Here is a 26,001-nt window from a genome sequence, read left to right as displayed (position 1 = left end):
TCACTTTGCTTTCTTTAGCTCCTTGCATTAAGGAGTTAAGGACTGCATGACTGCGAATGACTGAGTATGGGTCACATAGTCACTGCATGTGTCCATGCAAAATGCGTAGATCTTATCTATTCGCATGTTGGAAGCCTGGATTCTTCAGTGTGGGTGCAGATAGATTCCTGCATGTGCTCATCAAGGCGATTTTCACGGTGCAAATAGATTCACCATAACCGTGACCCGTGTATTCGGATCAGAGAGAAGAAATCTTGGTTAGTCTTAAATTACAAAGTATTCTTCCCTACACAAGACAAGTATGTTCGGCTTGGGGCTCCTTGGCCACATTGCTGCCCCAAAATCTTGACATCTAGGCAATTTCCAAAGTGGAGATTAGCACTTCTTTCTCATGGTGTGCGGGTGCAGATTTAATTATGGTGTTGATAAAGTTGCAGGCTGATCGACACACATACAACAGTTGATTACTGTTACACACATACACAACAAGCACTACAGGTGCATAATACAATACAGTTACCGCTGGGTGCAGGCCATACGGTTTCGCAACCCTTCACGTAGCTTACAACAAACCAGGTTCAGATGTCCATACGGTAACATTAATTCTACAACAGATCCTTATTTGTACAAACAGGGTAGCAGTTCAATTCACAGCCAGACCCTCGCTGCATCAGTAAAGTTGGCGGGTAACTGAAAGCGGGCAGAGCACGGTTTTTTCCCCACGCTGCGCCGCATACTTCGTTGCGTAGAGATGGCACAGCGCGGCTCCGGCGACCACCCACACGAAGCGGCACTTGCTGATGCTCTTGGTAGACCTTGCTCGCTCGTAGACGATCCGGTAAATCGCGCAGGCCTCCATGTACACCTGGGAGAGGTCCCGCGAGGTTTCTTCGAATTCTTCGGCATCATAGAGCAACTGCAGGTTACAAAACTCATATGGGCATGTGTGAGTGCTGGTAGAAAGAACCCTGAAGCTACCTTAGCTTGTTCCTTATGGTTACAAACAAGCCGGCGGTTACGGAGTAAGAAGATAGGATCCTTACATATTTATAGCTTTGGTAGAGTTTTTCAAACTCCTCGTTCTTTTCTTCTTTATCCAGATCAAAAAGTCCCCTACTCTTACTCAAGTACTCTTCGTAGTTGTACTCCCATAATGATATGCATTCTGGGGCTGCCTCCACCTCAGTGAAGAATGGCAGCATCGTTATCTCTGATTACAACAAGAGAAATAGAGACACGAGAAAGTAAGTATGACTGTCTAGAAATAGGTAGCTTCAGATTCCTTTCAAAAGAAAAGGTTCAAATTAATTAAGAAATTAGGAAAACAAGAACAGCTGATCGTATCAATAGAAATAGTTCTTTGTTGCATACAGGGTATAGGGTATTCCATTACCAAAATACCGGAACTATAAAGTTGTCCAACATAAAGTCTATTACGATTAGCCACACGAACAACTCTTGATAAGGTGAGCCCCAGGAAAAGAATCTTGGAATACTATGTAAGCTTATGGTCTAAGGTAAAAGGGAAAAAGAAACACGCTAATAAAACTCATCTGTTTTCTAATGTGTGTGCACAGAATAGAACAACTGAAAATTTTACTGCAGTTTGTTTCTCAACAAAGTCCATTCATAGTTGTGTACACATATATGAAGGCAGGGAATTTAAGCTGATGATGGCAAGGGAAAGCATGCCAACAAGAGCATCACTGCTGCAAAGATATAACCTATACCTAATCTAATTACAAGCCATTACAGTGCCAAATTAGTTTATATCATAAAACACCAGAATACAGGCCCATAAGATTTATGACCACTTAACCAGTGAACTTGGAAAGTTGTCCCCCATGGCTCTTGTGTGTCACTTGGAAGAAGGGGGGGTGGCTGTGGAATGAAAATAGAGAAAAGGATAGAATAACTTCGCCAAGCATGGGTGAAGGTCTAGCAACATGTTCTTATTTGATGTTTCCTGATCTTTGCTTTCATGAATAACTATTGCTACGTGTTAGATTTGATTTGAAGCATACGGTTCACTTTGTAATAATTATTGGTTGTGCACATCCTCAGATGTAGTGTTTGGAATCTTAACTATTCCATCATCTAATATGGTTCACTTTGTATGAGTATTGGCGCATATACATCCTCAGTTGTAGAGACTGGAATGTTAACTATTCCATTATCTACAAAAATCGCCGTGGACACAGAAACCACACGACTTGCAAAGCAGTAAACATAGAATAAACAATGCGCAAAATTATCATACTGCAACAAAATCCATTGAAATATCAAACTCTACTGAACTCAAAAGGCAACAATGAAGTGCCAACTTGAAAGACAACTTACGAATTTGTTTATCATCCTCAGATCGTTGCAATATTGCTTTCTCAGTCTCATCGAAGATTCTGCCCAATATAGATATCGAATGGTAGGATTCAAATCCTTTTTTCTCCATAAAGTGTGGATATTTTTCTACCCTCAATTCACGATCAACTTTTATCTGTTAATGGGCAGAAACATAGCAAGAAACAACTGTTGAAGCGGAGCATGCTGTCACAAGACTAATATAACAAATTGAACTGAACTTGGCCTTGGTATTATATATCTAACCAACAGGCAATTGCATATTTCATTTATTCCGTTTCTTTTTTTTGCTGGACAGATCAAATATGAAAAAAATGATGCAAAATGCATATATTTGGATAGAAACCTAGACCGTATCAAAGCATTACAAAACTACAAACTGTACAAGCGCAAGATTGGAATTAACCTTATGCCCATCCAGAGCCCAATAATAAAGGTTAACTAATTTAATCATCTTCTTCGCAATTGATTCCTTTTCGTCTTCATCAACATCTTCTGTTAAGAGCCGGTCCATATATGCTAACCAACAATCAGACGATATACCAAGTGCATAACTGGAAGGAGGGAAATCCAAATGTGTACCGATCAGATGAACACAATGAAGCCCAAACAGGTCCCGCAGAGACAATAATTTTATAGTTAGGAGACTAGTGAAGAATTAAAGATCTCAGCACGCCCAGGATATCAAGTGTTCGTTATTCTAGGAAACATCCTCATATTACATAAAACAATATAAAATTCGTGCCGATCTATACACTGGAGGTATTGCCAACAACTTATAACTATTTTATAGTAATTTATCATTCATTCATATCACCAATATGATGATGGAATTTTTGGCAATCAATAACAAACTAAGCAAATTTGGAGAATGCAACAGTGACCTCTTTGGATGCCCACAACCCATACGATCCAATTTGTTTCGGTTACAATAACACTACATATTCAATATATAAGATATATCCATAAACTTGTAACATGGATCCAAAGCATATCCTAAGTTGGATGGCAGAAATTCACCGGAGGCCGCACAACATATTGGACTAAAAAAAAATGCATGAGCAATACATACTAGTAAATCAGGAATGGCATTAGAAGCTTGAAGATACCCGGTTTTTGGTATGTCAGCATACTTCAACTTCACCTTGCTTTTCAACTAAGCATGATCATGTCACATAATTGATTGGATATCGTGAAATAATTAAAGATTTGTGGTTCAATACATAACAAAGAATTGTTATATGGTTTTCAAAAGAAAATGTAGCTATAAGCGATGAAATTCAAACAAAAGTAAGATCAAGTGAAATGATATGATTAATAATTGAAGAGATGCAATACTTGGATATAAACGTCGTCGTCAAGCATTCATTAAATAGCACTCTTTCAAGAACTGATTCATTAAAATCCTTGGGTCTCTTAGGCTTGTGCTGGGTCTCCTTTGGTTTGAATAGTGGAACCCAAGGTTCACTTCGCTTCGTGAAGCCCTTTAGTAGCTGAAACACAATTTTTCGCTATCAGAATTGCAACAGTCCATTTGACAAGTTAAAAAGATGGCACATAGTAATCAGTATTTCAAATAGCAGGCCATAGGATTTAGCAGCAGCCTGGCAACCCATTGGCAATGGGTCAGGAGATGGCACAGGGGTGTCCAACCACAAAGCTGATGGTGTACTGGCCAAGGCAGGCTGGCAGCAGGGATAGGGGTCAAAGGGAAACACCTGCCATGGGGAACGCTATGGGCTAGGTCAGGAGGATGCACCAGAACTGGTAGTTCATTATCAAAGTTCTGCACTTTCATGTTTAAATTGACAAAGGAAGCACGATAATATTTTTTTTCTCGAACACGAGCATGATAATTGATAATATTGTGAAGTTTGATTTTGAGAGCAAAAGAGATGTCCATTCAACAGAGGCTTAAGTGCCAGCGAGTTGCTCCCACATGAGCTCAAATCCCACTTTGTCGTGATGCTGTGCTTTTGTCACATGAGAGCACCCGCTGCAGGTCATGCTCACGTTATGTTAAAAGGGTGGAAGGGGGTTGCTAGGGCATTTAGAATGATGCCGTCTATAGACTGCATCATGCATTATCATTCGAATGGAACTATCCAATTCGATATTCATATTTGAGAATATCTAGACCCCCACATTCGTATTCGAATTACAGAGTTAAAAATAATGCTATCCAGATACGTATTCGACCACATCCAATCTGTTTCCACCCCTCGATACCATGTTGTGAGGAAAGTGGTGGAGTATATTCCAATTGTTGGCCAGCCCAAGGGGCAATACATGTGGAATGTGAAGACTCAAGAACAAGGTGAAAAGACAATTTTACCCTCAAAATTTATAACAGGAACACCTGAGCAAATAAGTTGAAAATTTAATCTCATGGCGACTACTTCCTCCAAGAGGCTGTGCGCAGGTGCGGCGAAGTTGGATTTGGGTTCTAGATCCCATGTGTGCGAGCTGATTGGTATACAAAGGGTAACTGCTGCCATATCATGTGGATTCGTCGATATAATGAGCCCAAATGCTGAGTCAAGCAAGGAGTGGAAACATCAGCTTCTGAACTATCTTCAGTTGGTGGTTTGGTTTGTAAATTGTGTTAGAGTTAAGTCCTGATGGTGATAGAATAATGTATTAGTAGTGCCTGTGAGCACTTGTATCCGTGGGTGGTTCATGCCTACGTGCACCTTATCACCAATTACTGCTTTAGATGCTTAGATGCTTTCCTTAGCTTGTAAGCCACCTACCCAAGGTTGGCTATAAATATGTACCCCAAGCTGCCTTTGTGGGTGTGGTTAATGGAAAAGATCATTTTGGGGCAACAATTGGTATCTAGAGCCTAATTCTTTCCCACCTACCTCTCTCCCTCTCACCTCGTGCTCCCCACCTCTCCCGAAACCCTAGCCGGGCCCACCTACCCGGCGGCGGCGGCGCGCTCCTCCCCAGGGCGGATTCGGCAGGCTCACCTCCTCTACCATCCCCGCGCATGGATCCAGCGGGCGGTAGCAGATCGAACCCGGCGGCCGCGAATCGAGCGCGGCAGGGTGGATCCAGCCCAGGCGGCGGCAGCTCCCTTTCCCGGCGGCTTCCTCGCCTTCTCCCTTCGACTCCCAATGGCCGGTTCAAGGTGGCGGGCGCTGGCGGGCAGCACGAGCGCACTAGGTGGCGCGGACCTCGCGAGTGGCGCCGGCGCGCAGGGCGCGAGCCCCGTGGGCACCGCGGGCCTGGCGGCCGACGCGCCACCGCCGGCCGGCAAGGTGTCGGCGCTCCCGTCCCGCTCCCAGACCTCCTCGCGTGTCTCTTCCTCGAGCAGCTCGATTACTTCGAGTGCGCGACGCCGCAGGGTGGTGGCCGAGGAGCGGCGGCGTGAGGAGGAGGAGCGGCGCATGGCGGTCGAGGAAGAGGCAATGGCGGAGCGGTGCCGGGCACGGCGTGCAGCTGCGGCGCGTGAGGAAGAGGAGCGGCAGACGGAGGCCGCGAGGCTAGAGGACCGGCGGCGCGCGGAAGCTTGCACGACGCCGAGGCGCGGGAGGTGGCTGTGGCTCGGGCAGCACGCGTGGCGGCTATGGAGACCGCAGCGGCGCGTGCAGCCGAGGCAACCCGCCTCGTTGACGAGGAGGCATAGGCGGCAGCGGCGACTGCTACCCAGCGACGTCTGGAGGCGAACCGGCTGTGTGAGGAGGCGTAGGCGATGTGCGAGATGGCGTGGCACGACAAGGAGGAGCTAAGGCATGCGGCGCAGGGCGCCGGTGCCGAGGCGCAAGGCGGCCGTCCCGAGCCGAAGGAGGCGAACCAGCGGCGAAACGTGAAGGTGGACCGGTGGGTCCAGGACTTGCGTCGAGGCGCGGATGGCGGGCGTCCTCGGAACAGGAGGAGCTCCGTCCACGAGTCTGGCCTCGACTCCGACCTCGACTACGGGCACCAACCCCCGAAGGTCATGAAGACCATCATCCGGGAGTCCGTCGGCAGCACGCAGTGGCCGATGTTGATGAAGACCAACTAAATGGAGTGGTCCACGGTGATGAAGGTGAAGCTCCAGGTGCGGGAGTTGTGGGACGCGGTCCAGTACAGCGACTTCGAGAGTCACGAGGACTGGCGAGCGCTTGAGGCGCTTCTCACCGCGGTCCCAATGGAGATGGTGGCGAACCTCTCGGGGAAGAAGACCGCGAAGGCCGCTTGGGACGCTATCGCTGCTGCCCGAGTTGGCAGCGAGCGCGCCAGCAAGTCCACTTTGTAGAAGGTTCGGCTGGAGTGGGATCGTTTGGCTTTCAAGCCGGGCAAGGATGTCGACAACTTCACCCTCCGCCTCTCCAGCCTGATGCAGCGGCTGGAGCGATACAACGACGACGAGATCAACGAGGAGAAAGCTGCTGCGAAGTTTTTGCGCACCGTTCCGAAAAAGTATTCGTAGCTCGCTATCTCCATCGAGACGCTACTCAACCTCTTAGCGTGTTCAAGCAAGGAGCTGACGGGGTGGCTCAAGGCGGTCAAGGACCACGAGGAGCTGACGCCTGGTGGGCCCGTCACCATCGGTGGCAAGCTCCACCTCACTGAGGAGAAGTGGCTCGCTCGCCAAAGGGAGCGGAAGAAGGAGGAGTCTTCTTCCTCGACAGGCGACCGCCAAGCGCAGCTTGCCGCGCAAGGCGCAAGGAGGCGCCGTGGGTGCCATCGCCGGTGAGCGCGAGGCCGCACAAGACGACACCTGCCACAACTGTGGCAGGACTGGCCATTGGGCCAGAAGTGCCACAAGCCAAAGCACGGCCAGGCCCACGTTGCGCAGGCTGCGGAGGAGGAGGAGCCGACTCTGTTCCTAGCTCACGGGACCATTGAGCTTCTTCTCGCGGCATCGGCCGCGATGGCTCTCCTCCACCTCGACGAGCTGCGCGCACACGTCTCCCTCGACGAGGGTACCAGCGACGACAAGATCGCCAGCTGGTTCCTAGACTAGTGCCACACACCACATGACCGGGCGCCGGGAGTACTTCTCTGACTTGAACGTCGATGTGCGCGGCTCCGTCAAGTTTGGCGACTCTTCGGCCGTGGAAATCAAGGGTGTCAGCTCCGTCGTTCTCGTCGCCAAGACTGGTGAGCACCGGCTCCTCACCGTTGTCTACTACATTCCCGCACTGAGGAACTCGACATCAGCCTCGAGCAGCTGGATGAGAATGGGTCGCACGTGGAGATCTACAGCGGAGTGCTCCGCATCTGGGATTGATGACGCCACCTCCTCGCCAAGGTGGATAGGGGGAAGAACAACCTCTACGTCCTCTACGCGGAGGTGGAATAGCTCGACACCAAGGAGATGGTGCGGGGCAAGATGGTGGACGACAGCTCGACTTCGACGTACAGCGACTACGTCTACTTTGAGGAAGCTGGGGGAGTGGGCAGCTCTTCTTCGCCGAGCGTGCCTACCCTCATCCCCGGGTCTCCACCGATTACGGCAAGCTCTTCACCGGCGCCGGTGAGTCCTCCACCGAGTCCGGCGAGTACTCCGTGCACGGCGAGCTCTCCACCGCCACCACCACAGCCGGCCACGCCACACACTCCAGCACCGACGGCCACTCCTCCGAGCACTACTTCGTCAACACCGGCTCACAATGAGCCCTGCTTGGTGGAGTTCGCCACTTTGCTCCCTCACGACAAGGACCGCGTCAACACGTACCACGATGGCGAGCCACTGCGGTACCGTACCATAGCGGACATTCTTGGCGACCAGCCGGTGCAGGGACGGGTGCCTCATGACCTCGAGGCCGTGGTTCACCTTACGCGCGACGACGACGAGTCCTCGCTCCTTCGCTGAGGCTGAGGGACATGCGGCCTAGCGCAGCGCGATGCAGATGGATGCTGTTAGGATCTGAACTGTAACTCTCATCGAGAGGATGGCACTAGGAAGAGTTGGGGCAATTTTCTGGGTTTTCTTTCTACAATACCATGTCCAACCAAGGGTTGGGGATACATATTTATAACTGGCCAAGCAGCCAACCAGCCAAGCATCAAGGCATATGCTAGTCTAAGATGCCTTTTTGATGCTGTCCTATCTAGTCTAAGATGCCTAGGACTGTCCTACCCTAAAAGTAGTCAACAAAAGTGGTGCTGCAGCAAGCATATGCTGCAGCCCCACTGTCCTCCTTCAGTCAACAAAGGACTAGCAGTATCTACAGCCCCACTGTCCTGTCCTCCTCCAGTCAACAAGGAGGACAGCAGTACCTACTGTCCAGCAACCCCACAAGAAAGCCAAGACTTATCCAGCATTCTCCCCCTAAGCCTTGTGCGTCGTCTTGTGGGAACGTTGGACCATCCCGGTTCGGGAACAGAGTTCAAGGAACTTGATCCTCCCAAGGGGCTTGGTGAGTAGGTCCGCAAGCTGATCCTTGGTGTTGATGTAGCTCGCCTTGATACTTCCTTCCTCCAAGCAGCCTCGGATGAAGTGGTACCTCACCCGGATGTGCTTGCTCCGCTCATGGAAAACGGGATTCTTTGCCAGGGCCAGAGCGGACTTGCTGTCCACCCTGAGCTCCACCGTTGTAGTGTCTCTGCCAAGGAGATCACCGAGCAGTCGGGCAAGCCAAAGCGCCTGAGTCGAAGCAGTGGAGGCCGCTATGTACTCGGCCTCGCAGCTGGACAGCGCCACCACCTGCTGCTTGACCGACTGCCAGCTAACGAGGCACTTGCCGAGGAAGAAGAGAATCCCGCTCGTGCTCTTGCTGGTGTCGATGTCGCCGGCGTGGTCGCTGTCGCTGTACCCGACGAAGTGTGCCGCCCCGGGACACCTCGGGTAGAAAAGACCGTGGTCGAGGGTCCCCGCCACGTAGCGGACGATCCTCTTCACGGCCTGCTGGTGCTCCATCGTCGGTCGCTGCATGAACCGACTGACGTAGCCGACGGAGAATGCCAAGTCCGGCCGTGTGTGGACGAGATAGCGAAGGCTCCCCACAAGACGCCGGTACTGCGTAGCGTCTACCTCCTCCGTCGTGCTGTCGTGGCTCAGCTTCAGCCTCTCCTCCATCGGAGTGAGAGCTGGGTTGCAGTCGGTGAGCCCAGCTAGCTCCACGACGCGCTTGGCGTAGGCGGTCTGTCGAAGCGTGATCCCGGAATCATCCTGGTGCACCTCGATCCCCAGGTAGAAGGAGAGAGGCCCCAGGTCACTCATCTGGAAGGTGGCCTTCATTTCTTCCTTGAACGCCGCCACCTCCGCATCCTTGGTGCCGGTGATCACCAAGTCGTCGACGTAGACACCCACCAGCAGGGCATTTTCTCCATTGCCCCGCCGGTAGATGGCCGCCTCGTGCGGGCTTTGCTCGAAGCCCATCCCTTTGAGCGTGGAATCCAACTTGGCGTTCCACGCCCTCGGAGCCTGCCGCAGGCCATAGAGGGCCTTGCGCAAGCGCAGCACCTTGCCCTCCTTGCCGGGGGTCGCAAAACCCGGCGGCTGGTGTACGTAGACCTCTTCCTTCAAGTCGCCGTTAAGAAACGCCGACTTAACGTCCATGTGATGAACGCGCCAGCCTTCCTGGGCGGCCAGCACAAGGAGGAGTCGCACGGACTCCATCCGTGCCACGGGGGCGAAAGCATCGTCGAAGTCGATCCCCTCTTGCTGCACGAACCCGCGTGCCACCAAGCGAGCCTTGTGCTTGACGATGGCACCGGCTTCATCCCTCTTCAGCTTGAACACCCACTTAAGGGTGATCGTGCGGTGACCACGAGGGAGGTCAGCAAGCTCCCAGGTGCGGTTCTTCTCAACCGCGTCCATCTCCGACTGCATCGCAGCGCGCCATGCCGCGTGTCTCTCGGCTTCCGCGAAAGACCGAGGTTCGCCATCGTCGCATGCAAGGTGCAACTGTGCCTCCAGGTCGCGAGGCACCAGTCCCGGCACCGGCTGGTCGCCGAGGAGGTCTTCCATCGTACGGTACCGCAACTGCTCGCCGTCGTGGTACGCGTCGATGCGCTCCTCGTCATGAGAGAGCGGAGTGGCGAACTCCACCGGGCTGTGCTCGACATGAGCTGGTGTTGGAGTAGACGTGCCCGGAGGAGTGGCCGTCGGTGCTGGAGTACGTGGCGTCGCCGGCTGTGGTGGTGCCGGCGAGAAGCTCGTTGCAGCTGAAGTCGCGGCTGGAGAGCGTGGCACTGCCGGAGTAGCAGGCGTCGGAGTCGGTGGAGGTTCGGGGACCGGGGTAGGCACGCTCGACGAAGAAGAGTTGCCTACTCCCCCAGCTCCCTCGAAGTGGACGTACTCGACAGTGAAGTCGTCGTACGTCGGAGTCGAACCGTCATCCACCGCCTTGTCCCACGCCCATCCTCGCCCTTCGTCGAACACAACATCGCGCGCTGTGCACACACGCTGTGTCTCCGGGTCGAGAATGCGGTAGGCCTTCGAGCCCTCTGCGTAACCGATGAACACTCCTGGAGTACTCCTGTTGTCAAGCTTGCCGATGTGGCCAAGATCCTTGGCAAACGCGAGGCAGCCGAAGACCCGCAGGTGGGACACCGCCGGCTTGCGCCCATGCCAAGCCTCGTATGGCGTCCTGCCGTCGAGCGCCTTGGTGGGCGAGCGGTTGAGGATATAGACGGCCGTCACCACCGCCTCTCCCCAGAGAATAGCCGGCATCCCCCTCTGCTTGAGGAGGGCCCGAGTCATCCCCACAACCGTCTGGTTGCGCCGCTCAACGACGCCGTTCTGCTGCGGGCTGTACGGCGCGGAGTAGTGGCGCTGAATGCCCTCATCAGCGCAGTACGATGCGAACTCAGCCGCCGTGAATTCGCCGCCGGTGTCAGTGCGCAGCACGCGCAGCTTGCGGCCACACTCCGCCTCCGTAGCAGCCTGCGTGCGCCTGATGGCGGTCGCAGCCTCCCCCTTGTTGCCGAGGATCATCACCCACATGTAGCGGGAGAGGTCGTCGACGAGCAGCAAGAAGTAGCGTCATCCTCCGGGTGTGGCCGGTGTCACCGGGCCACACAAGTCCCCGTGCACGAGCTCGAGCCGCTCCTTGGCTCGGAAGCTCGCCTGCTGGGGAAATGGGAGCCGCCTCTGCTTTGTCAACACACAAACATCGCAGAACTGCTCCACGTGATCAAGACATGGTAGGCCTCGCACCATCTCCTTGGCACTGAGCCGCTTCAGGGCCTCGAAATGAAGGTGCCCGAAGCGCTCGTGCCACTGCCACGCCTTGTCGTCCCGACGAGCAGCAAGGCAGAAGGGTTGTGCCACCTGCACATTAAGGATGTAGAGGCGATTTGCGCCTCTGGTTACCTTGGCAAGGAGGCGACGACGGCGGTCCCAAATCCTCATGACTCCGTCGTCGATCACCACACGCGAGCCATTCTCTTCCAGCTGTCCCAAGCTGATGATAGAGTTCCTCAGCGCGGGGATGTAGTACACTCCGGTGAGCAGCCTGTGCTCTCCAGACTCGGCGGAGAAGATGACGGAGCCGACGCCCTTGATCTCTACGCCGGAGGCATCCCCAAACTTGACGGTGCCTCGGATGCTAGAGTCAAGCTCGGTGAAGAACTCTCGCCGACCGGTCATGTGCTGGGTAGCGCCGGTGTCGAGGCACCACCCCTCAGTCCTATCGTTGCTGTAGCCGTCGCCGAGGAAGGCGTGTGCCCTCGGCTCGTCAAGGTGGAGGAGAACCGATGCGGCCGATGCCGCTGGAGTTAGCTCGATGCTTGCATGTGCCAGGAGCAGAGCTGGCTCCTCCTCCTCCGCTAGTGCGACGTGAGCCTGGCCGCGTCTTGGCTGTCGACAGTCCTTGGCCCAATGGCCAAGCCTGCCACAGTTGCGGCACGTGTCGTCTCGTGGCGGCCTGTGCTCGCCGACGGCACCACCCTGGGCGCCTCCTCGCGCACCACCAGCACCACCCTGGGCGCCTCCTCGCGCACCGCCCTCGGCACCTCGTCGAGCCTTGGGCGCCTTGCGTGGCTTGCCGCGCCTGCGGCCGCCTGTCGAGGAAGAAGGCTCCCCCTTCTTCCGATCACCCTGGCGGGCCTCCCATTGCTCCTGAGTGAAATGGAGCTTCCTGCCGATGATGACAGGCCCTGAGGGAGGCTGTGACTCGTCGCTGTCGACGACCTTGAGGCGACCTATCGCCTCCTCGATCGACATCCTGGAGAGGTCCAGTAGAGACTCGATCGAGCGAGCGATCTGCTTGTACTTCTCGGGTACGCAGCGGAGGAGCTTCTCGACAGCTGTCTCCTCGCCGTAGGTGTCGTCGCCGTACTGCACTATCTTCTGCAACAGAGTGTTGAGACGGAGAGCAAAGTCATCAACGTCCTCACCTGGCTTGAAGGCCAGGTTCTCCCACTCCTTACGAAGTGCTTGCAGTGTAGACTTGCGGGCGCGATCGCTACCGATGCGTGCCGCAGCGACGGCATCCCAAGCCTCCTTGGCAGTTCGCTTCTGGGAAAGCGAGAACTGCATCTCGGGCGGGACTGCAGCGATGAGGGCGTCCAGCGCCCGTCGATCCTCATCGTAGTCGACGTCGCCGTACCGGACTGCCTCCCACATGTGCCGCACCTGGAGCCTCACCCTCATCACCGCGGCCCACTCGACGTAGTTGGTCTTGGTGAGGGTAGGCCACCCACCACCGGGACCAACTTCCCTGACAACAGCATGGGCCCCGTGGCGGCCAAGACGACGATCCGGGGAGGGAGAGCCACGCTGCCTGTAAGGGCCGCGCTCTCCGTCGACCCGGCCGCCGTGCCGTCGATCGAACTCCATCTCCGCCTCTAGCTGGGCAGCCCTCTCCCGCAATCGCTGGACCTCCAGTGCGACGTCGATGTGTGGGTCGCCCTGGAAGTCGTGGTCACCATGTCCGCCAAGAACACGGTCGTCGCGCGCGCCCCTGCCTGGAGCGCTGCCGGCGCGTGCACGCCCGTCGGGGCTGCCGCCGCCGCGCCCGCGGGGGTGCTCGGCTGCCCACTGCGCCGCCCGCTCCTGCGCCGCCTCCCTTGCTTGCACGAGCTCTACGTCGGTACCGCCATCGGCAGAGGTAGCGCTGCTGATGCTACCGCCACGTAGAGTCTCGAGCTCCGCTGCCGCCGCACGTGCGGCATCTGCCGCCGCCGCCGCTTCCGCTTCCGCCCTTGCTGCAGCCAGCTCCGCCGCCGCCAGCCTCGACGCCCTTGCCGCCGCCGCAGCGGTCTCCGCCGCCACTCGGGTACACTCCTCTGCCGCAGCGAGCTCGGCCTCCTGCCGACGTCGTGCGCTCGAGGCGACCGAGTGCTGAGACTGTCCTGCGGACATAGCGCGCTACCGGGGGGCTGCGTGGGGAAGAGGCTGCTTCCGACGAGCTGCCGCTCGTCTGCGTAGAGGGAGAGGAGTGAGCAGGGACAGCCGGTGCCTCTGCTACCGGCTGGGGACGAAAGGTGGCTGGGGAGGGTTGTGAGCAGGAGATGTTCAAGCTACAGGATAGTACGGCTCTGATACCAGTTGTTAGGATCTGAACTGTAACTCTCATCGAGAGGATGGCACTAGGAAGAGTTGGGGCAATTTTCTGGGTTTTCTTTCTACAATACCATGTCCAACCAAGGGTTGGGGATACATATTTATAGCTGGCCAAGCAGCCAACCAGCCAAGCATCAAGGCATATGCTAGTCTAAGATGCCTTTTTGATGCTGTCCTATCTAGTCTAAGATGCCTAGGACTGTCCTACCCTAAAAGTAGTCAACAAAAGTGGTGCTGCAGCAAGTATATGCTGCAGCCCCACTGTCCTCCTCCAGTCAACAAGGACCAGCAGTACCTACAGCCCCACTGTCCAGTCAACAAGGACCAGCAGTACCTACAGCCCCACTGTCCTCCTCCAGTCAACAAGGAGGACAGCAGTACCTACTGTTCAGCAACCCCACAAGAAAGCCAAGACTTATCCAGCAGATGCCAGATAGCAAGTCTGCTTAAGCCTTGCGAAGAACCCTGTCTTCCATGAAGCGGCTGCTTGGAGGAAGGGAGCGTCAAGGCAACTACATCAACACTCAGGAAGAGTCAAGTTCCAAGAACTTCGAACCAGACTTAGGATGGTTCGTTTGCCTTTCAGGACTTAGGGGGAGAATGTTAGAGTTAAGTCCTGATGGTGATAGAATAATGTATTAGTAGTGCCTGTATGCACTTAGTGCCTGTGAGCACTTGTATCTGTGGGTGGTTCGTGCCTACGTGCACCTTATCACCAACTACTGCTTTAGATGCTTTGCTTAGCTTGTGAGCCACCTACCCAAGGTTGGCTATAAATATGTACCCCAAGCTGCCTTTGTGGGTGTGGTTAATGGAAAAGATCATTTTGGGCCAACAAATTGAACCTTTTGAGTCTGAATTTTATTAGCTACTGATTTAGTTATTTTCCTAGGCTATGTAACAAATCACATATTATGGCAGCGCAAGGAAGTGAGTCCTTAGTTTAATGGAATTTCATTCCTACAAAAATAACACTGCTCACACAGTGGGAACCGTGATCCAACGTACAACTCCAGCGTGAACACAAGTTGACTGTAAATCTGTAATATTGGTATCCGATTAGGCAGTTAGACAAGCTGAGCTCACCAGAGATGATTGGGGGTCGTGGTTGAGTAGCTTTGACATTGGAAGGGGAAAAGTTGACTATCACATAGATGGGAGTTGTAACCCATACATCTCTAAAAAAAACAGATTGCTCGCTATCAAGGGCTATTAGCGAAAATCTTCACTTAGTGCTAAAAGCTAACTATCCTAGAGCTGGGCTTTCTGAGACGCTATATCCGGCTATAGCCGGCTCTTGAAAGCATTGATCAAGCCAACAAGACCACAATTGGCTCGTGAGGCTGCCTGCGAGCCAAACATAGTAATGAGGCTTGTGGGAGGCAGTCCTAGTCATTGCAGAGACGAAATAAAATATTCCTAAAGAACTTACATAAAATGAAAACCGAAATGAACTGACCATGTGGTTTTTTGAGACCCAGTACTCGTCACCATCAAAATCACTGTTGGCCATCTCATCAGCCAATGATCGTTTACCAGAAGTAGGGAAAAGTATTGCATTTTTTGAATATCCAACAAAATTCTTCTCAAGTCCGCTAATTTGCCTTGCAGTTAAGATGTGTATATCACCGAAATGGAGACCAGGATATTTAAACACAAGCACATCTCCAGAGTATTGGCCACTATCACTGTTTAGTAGGACATAAAGTCAGCAATAAACAACAGTAGAGCCTGATGTCAAATATTTAGTCATGCTCCAATAATTGATAACTGCATAGTAATGTATGTTCTATAGGAGGCTAGCCATGCCAAAGAATGCAAGTTTTCAATACCTTCTGTGAAGCATAAAAACATTTCCCTTTTCATGTGAAGTAATAGCAAACCTTCCCACAACCCACTTCCTAGTTTTCTTAAAAGATTGTGTTCACAACTGAAAAGTTAGTTTAATTTGACTGACAAAAAAATAATCCTTCAACATTTTGAAGAATCAAATGGCCATGTGTATTTATTTATCATCTTTTGACTATTTCTTCTTGTGCCTCGGATATTCTTTCTTTTCAACCAAAACCAAATAGACAAAAGAAAATAGTATGAATAAGAAAAATGGTAAAGTTAGAGCATTGCTGCTACAGAAATTATATATCATGAAAACAGTTAGGTCCCGTTTGGATCATTAGAATTGAATTCCATTCTAATAATCATAATTTAGACACAAATTAATTAAGCTAATATAATTGTATGTGGAATATATTTGTATATTATTTGTTGGCGATATGGGAGAGATACTTATGTGCTGCACTTCTACTATAGGGAAGCGAGTTCAAGAGCGTGCTATAAGAATTGAATTCCATTCTAATAATCATAATCTATAGAATCAATTTCCATCTCCCACCCCATGAATTTAAGATAGGCTTATATAAACTTTGGAAAGTTGTGGAATACCACGTTCCAAGATAAATTAGCCTACTCCATTAAGTAGATTCCAATTCCTTCAAATGAAGGGATCCAAACGGAGCCTTACAGGAATTTGAAGTTTCTTAACAACATCCAGTAGGGTTATCCTCACTGTGTTCATGGAAAACAAAAAGGTGCATATCACTAATTTATTAACATAATCACATTGTCATCACAGACTCTTAAATGGTGAAGTTGGTGATCAAAAAATGGAGGATCATTGAAACAATGAAACCTACAGATAAATGCACTCAAAGGGCACATATAAAACATACACATGAATGCTACCACTTACAGTATCACGCAAACTTCATTTGGTTTCAACGTTCCTGTAGGATCTGTTGAACCCATCAAATGATAGCATTCATCAATTGGTAGCTTTCCTTCTCTGAAACCTTTCATTTCCTGTTTGGCTATGAAATTCAGTCTAGATAGCAAGTATGGCTCTTCTAGTGGAATTCCAGAATGAATCATTTGCTCCAACATTGAATCCTCCATATTAGCGTATCTAGAGGCAACTGCATGGACCATATAAAAAGAGCGCTCCTTAATCAATGTACGAGAAGTCAAGTGAAAGAAATATTATAAAATGCATTATTAGAATAAGTACAAACTTATGGGTGCAGGTACTACAGCACACAGAAACACAAACATAAAAGCAGTCAATGAAAAATATGGAACCCCAGTTATTTGGACTTACGCTTTAGTGCATGTCTGAAATCATAACAAGCATTCGCAACCCCTTCAATTGCATTATGTAGAAGTTCCATAAAATATTCCGCCTTAACACCTCCATAATGAAGAAGTGAAATCAAGGTCCTTGATGTTGATGTCCTGTCGGATTGACGGCTGATAAAAAGACACAAACAATGGTAATATTCGTTTCAAACCAAATTAACTTGTTTGTCAACATGTGCTTGCATACACGCACAATTGGAGACTATATGACCACCAGTCCCTTAATATTGGAATGATTTATTTTTTATATTTAGCTAAAGTGCAGCAGTGTCTCAAACTGCAAATGAGGTTATGCTAACGCAACAAACCCCATGCAACAACCAACTGATTGAAAAGTTGATGTATAGATCGAAGGTGTGTCCTCCTAATTATCACAACACACCATTTTTGAACTACAACGACGGTCAACAGTTACATTTAGAACATCAGTTGAAAGGCAAAACTAGCTACAATGGCCTTGCCAGTTGCCTCAACCAGAAGTTTACAAGACATAGTGAAACAAATTAAGTTTAGCCACAAAACAGAGTAAAAGGTACAAAAATAGTTTCACCAACCAAGAATGACACGGGATGATACTTTGCAGAGACTTTAAGGTTACAACAGAAGGATGTATATGAAATCCCCAACTATTCAAATGTGCAAAGAAACTAAGTATGTACTTACAATCTAAATCCAACAGTACAAAAAGTTTCCTGGCATACCTCGTGGAAACTATTTCCAAAGAACTGAGAGACTGCAACCAGGACAACTTTGGATCAGCTTTTACTTTTACCATTGATGGTCGGATAACAATAGTATCATCTTGAAGCTGTAATAGAAAAGAAAGGATACTTGGTTTTAGGTAAGCTAAGAAAGTCTTTTCCAAAAACGAAAACATCCATTTTACTATCTGAGCAATCCACCTTTGTTCATAACCCCCTCAACAAAATTTAGGATCGATTCACTCCCCCAAGTTATTTCAGTTGGTTCAATCTGTCCCCTAACACGATTTGTCTTTTTTGTTTCTCCGTGTACAAGTTGAGTTTTAAGCTCAAATTTTGTGAGTCGATAGAGAACGTGATGCCCTATGTTAGAAAAATTCATTAAAAATTTTCATAGGCTAGGAACATTTGATACCAATTGATACTAGAGATACAAAGCTGCATGAAAAATAATCGTGACAAATTTCTAATGTAGAACATCATGCTATAAGTCACCCACACAAAATTTGAATATAAAACTCAACTTGTACGTGGAGAAACAGAAATGACAAATCTTATTAAGGGGTAGATTAGACCAACTGAAATAGTTTGAGGGAGTAAATCGAGCCTAAATTTTGTTGAGGAGGTTAAGCGGACAAAGTGAATTGTTCAGGGTAGTAAAATGGACTTCTTCCAAAAAAAATATTGCAGCACCATTCAAAAGCAAAACAGGATTGCTAGATTTTGAATGTAACATAATGTCCAGATTGTGGAACTCTGAATGCATACCCTTTTGTCAACTAGTAGAGTTCCTTTTACAGCATATCCATTATAAAAAAGACGGACCTGTATGAGAAGAGGCTAGAGAAAAGAACAGATTGTAAGAACAAAACCATTTGTTAAATCGCAACACATTCAGATAGTAGGAGACCATAAAAGGCACATAATTAATAAGATGCATATTGAATGATGAGAATGATTCCGCTTTGAACTCGTAGACCTCACCATTGTTTCACCTCGATGCATATAATCCTGAACAAGGAATAGAAATAATAAATATATCAATTGACAGTTGTATGAACCTTTACCATAAACTACTCTATTCCATGCAAAGGCATACATATTTAGGAGTGACTTTCACAATGCTCCTTTATTTATATATGTACTTCAATTTCGGAGGAACAGAAAGAAAAGTGGTTCAGTGAACAAGTTCAAAGCAATGAAATCAATGACACACTGTAGTTTGCATGGACATGTCCACAGAGAATTTCAAAGGTGCCAGTGCATACTAGAATCCTAAAGTGATATGGCTATATTGCTGGGTAATGGAGTGTACAAAGGTAGACGGGATCTCGCCCTCTCTCTGGAGGCTCTGAGAAGTTCCAACTACTTTCTACTTGAGGATCACAAGGACTCTGCCATGCTTTATATTAGCAGCCAACTAACTAACAAACTCTAGCAAAACAATATGTAAACCGAACGAACTTATTTCCCTAACCAACAAGCCTGACACCGGCTCCTTGTTCCTACGATGGAACTTAGCACCGAAGAAGGTGTCCATAACACTTCCGCCCCGCTGGTAAAACAGCTCGTCCTTGAGCTGAAATTCTGGATACCGCTCCTTGAATTGATCAAGCGGCTCCCAAGTAGCATCAGCAGGTCCCTGGCCAACCCATTGAACAAGCAACTCCCAGGATTGACAAGCAGAGCGAGCACAAACCACTTTAGCTGGCATAGGCACAGCCTGGCCATGAGCAATCACAGGTAAAGCAACAATTTCCTCTGGTGGAGCTCCCTGGTATTTCTTCAAGAAGACGACATGGAACACATCATGGATGCGAGCCTTGGGCAGAAGACGAAGATGATAAGCCACCTCATCCACATGTTCAAGCACCTGGAAAGGCCCATAGTAACGAGGAGCAAGCTTGGCGTTGGATTTATCAGTGACAGCAGTGGCGGAATGCTGATGAAGACGCAGCCACGCCCAATCGCCTACAGCAAACTCCAGAGGCCGATGATGCTTATCCTAGGCGGCCTTCATGTAGTCCTAAGCCTTAAGCAATCGTTCCCGAATGTCAGCCAAGAAGATGTCCCGATCAACCAGCTCTCTGTCCACTGCAGCAACATGAGCCAAGCCCAGCTAATAGCTAAGGAGGGTAGGCGGATCACGGCCATACACCACCTGGAACGGAGTTGCTTGTAAAGCCGTCTGAAAAGAAGAATTATAACAAAATTCTGCACAAGGAAGCCAACGCAACCAATTCTTGGGACGATCTCCAGCTAAGCATCAGAAGTAAACACCGAGAACTCTGAGGATGGAATGCTGAACTTAACCACAACTTGATGCCTAACAATGTAAATAGTTCTTTCCACAACTAACTGGTGAACACGGGATCACGATCGGTGATGATGGAGCACGGCAAACCATGGAGGCGGACCACTTGATCAAAGAAAACACAGGCCACGGACAGCGCTGTGTATGGATGCCCCAAAGCGATGAAATGAGCGTACTGTCACACCCTAAAATTTTTGAATTTCAGGATGTGATTAAAAGGAATAATTAAACAATAATTTACCATAATTTTAAAATTTTCCCCAACATTTATTTTTTTTCTTTACAAGAAATTTAGTACAGGAAAAATAATTGTTTGTTTTTTCTAAATTAAATAAGGTTGTTTTGAGTGTTGCATTCATGCCTATGCATCTTGGTTTTTCTTCAATGCAAAAGTGTTAAAAATGCGTTTAGATGACGCCCAAACCCTTTTGAGAATTTTCCAACTTTTTTTGGAATTTATTCTCACTTTTCTACAGATAAATCCAATTTTTGGAAGGTTCTAGAATCCTTTTCTCGAGCTCCAAATATTTTATTTGGATACCTGGTGTCCCAAACTATCTCTGGGATTTTTCCTGAAATTTTTGGGATTTTCAGAGTATTTTTCTTGACTTAATTGATTTATCTAAATTTTTCTAGATTTATCATTACACGGGAAATAATTTCTGGAAAATAAACCCTATCCTTTCCCTTTGGGCCGAGCCTTGGGCCCGACCCGCAGAGGCTCAGCAGCCGGCCCGCCAGGCCCATCGGGGGCCGTGCCACCCAGGCCGAGGACGGCTGGCGCCGCCACCGGCCTCCCTCGGCGTTCGCACCGCTAGGGTTCCGTGCAACCCTATAAAAGGGCGAGCGCTCGAGCCCCTGTGCGCCCCTTTTCGCCGCCTCACGTCCAGCTGTTCGCGCCACCACCTCGCAAGCACCGCGCCGCCGTTCGTCCGCCGGCTGGAGCTGAGCACCGCCGCTCGCCGATTCGCCGCCAAGGGGCATCATCGGAGAAAACGGCCAAGCTGCACCCCCGCCGCCACTTCTCGCCGTCTAATCGACGCCGGAGCGCCGCCGCCGCGGGGAAGCCTGAGCCGGCCATCGCCTTGTCCACCGCCGGCCAAATTTCGACCGCTGCACCGCCTCCCCATCGCCGATGAGAACATCCCCGTGCTTCCCTCGGTCTCCTCTTCCCTTTTGCGCCGCCCGCCCAAGACCGTAGGCCACCGGAGCATCGGCAAGCCGGCTGGCCAGAAGCTTCCTGGCGAAAGGAGGAAGAAGCTCTCCAGTTTGCAAATAGGCCCCTAGCCAAACCTGTAATTACCAACCTTTTTCCTTGTGTCTTGGTCAATCTGCAGAGAAACCCTTGGAATCGTTCTAAACCTTAGATCCAGTCTTACCCAAGAGCTTTTGCAGATCTAACCCTAGGTTTTGATCTATTGGTGAACACTAATCCTTGTGTCTTGCTAATCTTCCTTGCTAACCCCTGAAGTATACGGTTAATCACGTTTAGGCCCTTGCGACTTTGTTTAGCTTGTTGAATCCACGTTTTAACTCCGTTTTTATCCGTTCAAGTTGCGTTAGATTCATGATGACATAAAGTACACGTTAGTGGTGATGATTTCCTTCATGCATGTTTTTGAAAATAAATTTGATATTAATTTGATTAATCCCTGATAAACATGTGTCTTCTCTAAACAAAATCTACTCAGAGTTATACACCTTTTTTCATAATAAACATCAATTTGATTAATGCCTACTTCATGTACTTTTCCAAACAAAAGCCAATTAGGTTATATATTGGTTTTTCATAAAAATAAAGTTAATTTGATTAATGCTTACCTAAATAATTCTTCCAATTAAAAGCTAATTAGAGATATACCTCGGCTTTTCATAAATTAAATTCAATTCGATTAATGTTTATTCAATTTGTCTTCTAAATAAAAGCTACATAGGTTACATCTCGAGTTTTCATAATTAAATGTTAATTCGACTAATACGAATACAGATGTGTTTTTAATCTAATCTGTTTAGTTGAACTCAAAATAAAAAGTTATACACTTAGATGCCTTTACATGCCTCTTTTAAACTCAAATGTTAATTTACATAAATTGTACTTAAATATTTATAAATAAAATTTGACTAAGTTTTACACCGTGTTTTTAGAGACCAATATAACTTGATTAATTCCAACTATGGATATTTCTCTGAAATATCTTTACATTGTTTTTCTCAACTAAAATAAATGCAGCATGTAGCTCTTGTCTTTTCTTTTAGAATTCAAATCTCTCGATAGTTTTTACCTTTTCAACCATAGTTCTGTTTTAAGCGTTTTCTTACGTTCGTGTAATCCTATAATCGAGCCCTATCCTTTAGTACGCTCTTTTAAAGCTCTTCTCTCAATTGGTGTATTGTTCTTAGTTGTAGTTGTTTGTTTGCTTGTATGTTTATGCCGGTGATTGCTTCGAGTAGAAGGATCGCTATTCGGAAGATTTGAAGAGAAAGAGTTTGAAGAGAGCAAGAGCTGAAGAGCAGTAAGAGTAATTTTTCGTTGGAGAAAAGCAAGTGTGTACTGGTGCTTTTGTCCCAATAACTTTATTTAATCACTATTGCATATGCTTGCATTTAATTTGATGGGTCCTATTAAGGTTTGCCTAATTTTTATGATCATTCCTTGTTAACCTGGGTTTATCTTTCTATTGGGTAGCTATGCTTAGCTGCTATACTTGGGTTATGGTGGCTTAATGAACTTAATGATTAAACTTGTTTTATTTATGCTATACCTTTCACTAATACAAGATCATAAAGTTTAATCGGAACATGGAGCGACCACCCAGGAAAACAGTGCTACCACAAGACTAAATGGCTCTGGTCTTAGCTGAATAATTAGAAACTCTAGTCTGGGATAATCTTACCGAAAGGGCAAGAGGGGCAGCGGCAGATAGGGTATAGCACTCGCTCCCTTGGGAAGTAGGCTTTGCTAAGACACTGTACCCACTAGGGAACTGTTATGCTCCGCTACTGATCCGGAAACCTTAGCGGGTTACCACTTACTAGCGAATCTTTGTAAAGGCCTCGTAGCATCCCTATGCAATCACACCTCGGAAGTGTGGTATTGTGCCTGGCCCGCACAACGTGGTTGGGTCCAAAGTTCTTCTGAACTTTTACACGACTTGTGGGTAAAGATGTGCAACCTCTACAGAGTGTAAAACTGAACGATCAGCCGTGCTCACGGTCAAGAGCGGCCTGGACCCTCACATAATTAATATGCTGGATAAGTCTTGGCTTCCTTGTGGGGTTGCTGGTTGCAGCACGCAGGCTGCTGGTCCTTGGCAGTTAAGGACAGTAGGTACTGCTGGTCCTTGTTGACTGGAGGAGGACAGTGGGGCTGTAGGTACTGCTGGTCCTTGTTGACTGGACAGTGGGGCTGTAGGTACTGCTGGTCCTTGTTGACTGGAGGAGGACAGTGGGGCTGCAGCATATACTTGCTGCAGCACCACTTTTGTTGACTACTTTTAGGGTAGGACAGTCCTAGGCATCTTATACTAGATAGGACAGCATCAAAAGGCATCTTAGACTAGCATATGCCTTCATGCTTGGCTGGTTGGCTGCTTGGCCAGCTATAAATGTATCCCCAACCCTTGGTTGGACATGGTATTGTGGAAAGAAAACCCAGAAAATTGCCCCAACTCTTCCTAGTGCCATCCTCTCGATGAGAGTTACAGTTCAGATCCTAACAACTGGTATCAGAGCCGTACTATCCTGTAGCTTGAACATCTCCTGCTCACAACCCTCCCCAACCACCTTTCGTCCCCAGCCGGTAGCAGAAGCACCGGCTGTCCTTGCTCACTCCTATCCCTCTACGCAGACGAGCGACAGCTCGTCGGAAGCAGCCTCTTCCCCACGCGGCCCCCCGGTGGCGCGCTATGTCTGCAGGACAGTCTCAGCACTCAGTCGCCTCGAGCGCACGACGTCGGCAGGAGGCCGAGCTCGCTGCGGCAGAGGAGCGTACCTGAGTGGCGGCGGAGACCGCTGCGGCGGCGGCAAGGGCGTCGAGGCTGGCGGCGGCGGAGCTGGCTGCAGCAAGGGCGGAAGCGGAAGCGGCGGCAGATGCCGCACGTGCGGCGGCAGCGGAGCTCGAGACTACGTGGCGGTAGCATCAGCAGCGCTACCTCTGCCGATGGCGGTACCGACGTAGAGCTCGTGCAAGCAAGGGAGGCGGCGCAGGAACGGGCGGCGCAGTGGGCAGCCGAGCACCACCGCGGGCGCGGCGGCGGCAGCCCCGACGGGCATGCACGCGCCGGCGGCGCTCCAGGCGGGGACGCACGCGACGACCGTGTTCCTGGCGGACATGGTGACCGTGACTTCCAGGGCGACCCGCACATCGACGTCGCACTGGAGGTCCAGCGATTGCGGGAGAAGGCTGCCTAGCTGGAGGCGGAGATGGAGTTCGATCGGCGGCACGGCGACCGGGTCGACGGAGAGCGCGGCCCTTACAGGCAGCGTGGTTCTCCCTCCCCGGACCGCCGTCATGGCCGCCACGGGGCCCATGCTGTTGTCAGGGAAGTTGGCCCCGGTGGTGGGTGGCCTACCCTCACCAAGACCAACTACGTCGAGTGGGCCGCGGTGATGAGGGTGAGGCTCCAGGTGCGGCACATGTGGGAGGCAGTCCGGTACGGCGACGTCGACTACGATGAGGATCGACGGGCGCTGGACGCCCTCATCGCTGCAGTCCCGCCCGAGATGCAGTTCTCGCTTTCCCAGAAGCGGACTACCAAGGAGGCTTGGGACGCCATCACTGCGGCACGCATCGGCAGCGATCGCGCCCGCAAGTCCACACTGCAGGCACTTCGCAAGGAGTGGGAGAACCTGGCCTTCAAGCTAGGTGAGGACGTTGATGACTTTGCTCTCCGTCTCAACACTCTGTTGCAGAAGATGGTGCAATAGCGACGACACCTACGGCGAGGAGAGAGCTGTCGAGAAGCTCCTCCGCTGCGTACCCGAGAAGTACAAGCAGATTGCTCGCTCGATCGAGTCTCTACTGGACCTCTCCAGGATGTCAATCGAGGAGGCGATAGGTCGCCTCAAGGTCGTCGACAGCGACGAGTCACAGCCTCCCTCAGGGCCTGTCATCATTGGCGGGAAGCTCCATTTCACTCAGGAGCAGTGGGAGGCCCGCCAGGGTGATCGGAAGAAGGGGGAGCTTTCTTCCTCAACAGGCGGCCGCAGGCGCGGCAAGCCACGCAAGGCGCCCAAGGCTCGACAAGGTGCCGAGGGCGGCGCGCGAGGATGCGCCCAGGGTGGTGCCGCCGGCGAGCATAGGCCGCCACGAGACGACACGTGCCGCAACTGTGGCAGGCTTGGCCATTGGGCCAATGACTGTCGACAGCCAAGACGCGGCCAGGCTCACGTCGCACTAGCGGAGGAGGAGGAGCCGGCCTTGCTCCTGGCACATGCAAGCATCGAGCTAACTCCAGCGGCATCGGCCGCAGCGGTTCTCCTCCACCTTGACGAGCCGAGGGCACACGCCTTCCTCGGCGACGGCTCCAGCAACGATAGGACTGAGGGGTGGTGCCTCGACACCGGCGCTACCCAGCACATGACCGGTCGGCGAGAGTTCTTCACCGAGCTTGACTCTAGCGTCCGAGGCACCGTCAAGTTTGGGGATGCCTCCGGCGTAGAGATCAAGGGCGTCGGCTCCGTCATCTTCACCGCCGAGTCTGGAGAGCACAGGCTGCTCACCGGAGTACTACATCCCCGCGCTGAGGAACTCTATCATCAGCATGGGACAGCTGGAAGAGAACGGTTCACGCGTGGTGATCGACGACGAAGTCATGAGGATTTGGGACCGCCGTCGTCGCCTTCTTGCCAAGGTAACCAGAGGCGCAAATTGCCTCTACATCCTTAATGTGCAGGTGGCACAACCCTTCTACCTCGCTGCTCGTCGGGACGACAAGGCGTGGCAGTGGCACGAGCGCTTCGGCCACCTTCATTTTGAGGCCCTGAAGCGG

The 26,001-nt window shown here is 50.5% G+C and overlaps 1 protein-coding gene across 3 annotated transcripts in view; it reads right to left on the bottom strand.

Annotated features, from left to right (window-relative positions):
* Positions 1-397: 397 nt before the first annotated feature.
* The window catches only part of LOC117863962 (probable RNA-dependent RNA polymerase 3), a 37,644-nt gene continuing 12,040 nt past the window's right edge, over positions 398-26,001 (bottom strand). Inside the window, exons 9-19 of one of the 3 annotated variants that reach the window (XM_034747900.2) lie at positions 18,682-18,708; positions 18,466-18,537; positions 17,698-17,804; positions 16,959-17,092; positions 16,554-16,776; positions 15,237-15,492; positions 3,697-3,851; positions 2,765-2,912; positions 2,341-2,494; positions 1,044-1,210; positions 398-916 (exon numbers count right to left, since the gene is read on the bottom strand). In XM_034747900.2, the coding sequence (XP_034603791.1) occupies positions 671-916; positions 1,044-1,210; positions 2,341-2,494; positions 2,765-2,912; positions 3,697-3,851; positions 15,237-15,492; positions 16,554-16,776; positions 16,959-17,092; positions 17,698-17,804; positions 18,466-18,537; positions 18,682-18,708 (1,689 nt within the window). In that variant the 3' untranslated portion in view covers positions 398-670. Of the gene's footprint in view, positions 917-1,043; positions 1,211-2,340; positions 2,495-2,764; positions 2,913-3,696; positions 3,852-15,236; positions 15,493-16,553; positions 16,777-16,958; positions 17,108-17,697; positions 17,805-18,465; positions 18,538-18,681; positions 18,709-26,001 lie in introns of all 3 variants that reach the window. The other 2 variants (XM_034747899.2, XM_034747901.2) reach the window with 2 other exon arrangements.

This window comes from Setaria viridis, chromosome 7 (genome assembly GCF_005286985.2).
Source record: "Setaria viridis chromosome 7, Setaria_viridis_v4.0, whole genome shotgun sequence".
In the NCBI taxonomy this organism is placed as follows: Eukaryota; Viridiplantae; Streptophyta; class Magnoliopsida; order Poales; family Poaceae; genus Setaria; species Setaria viridis.
Note: the sequence above shows the minus strand (reverse complement) of the source record. Positions and strands in the feature narration are given on the sequence as shown.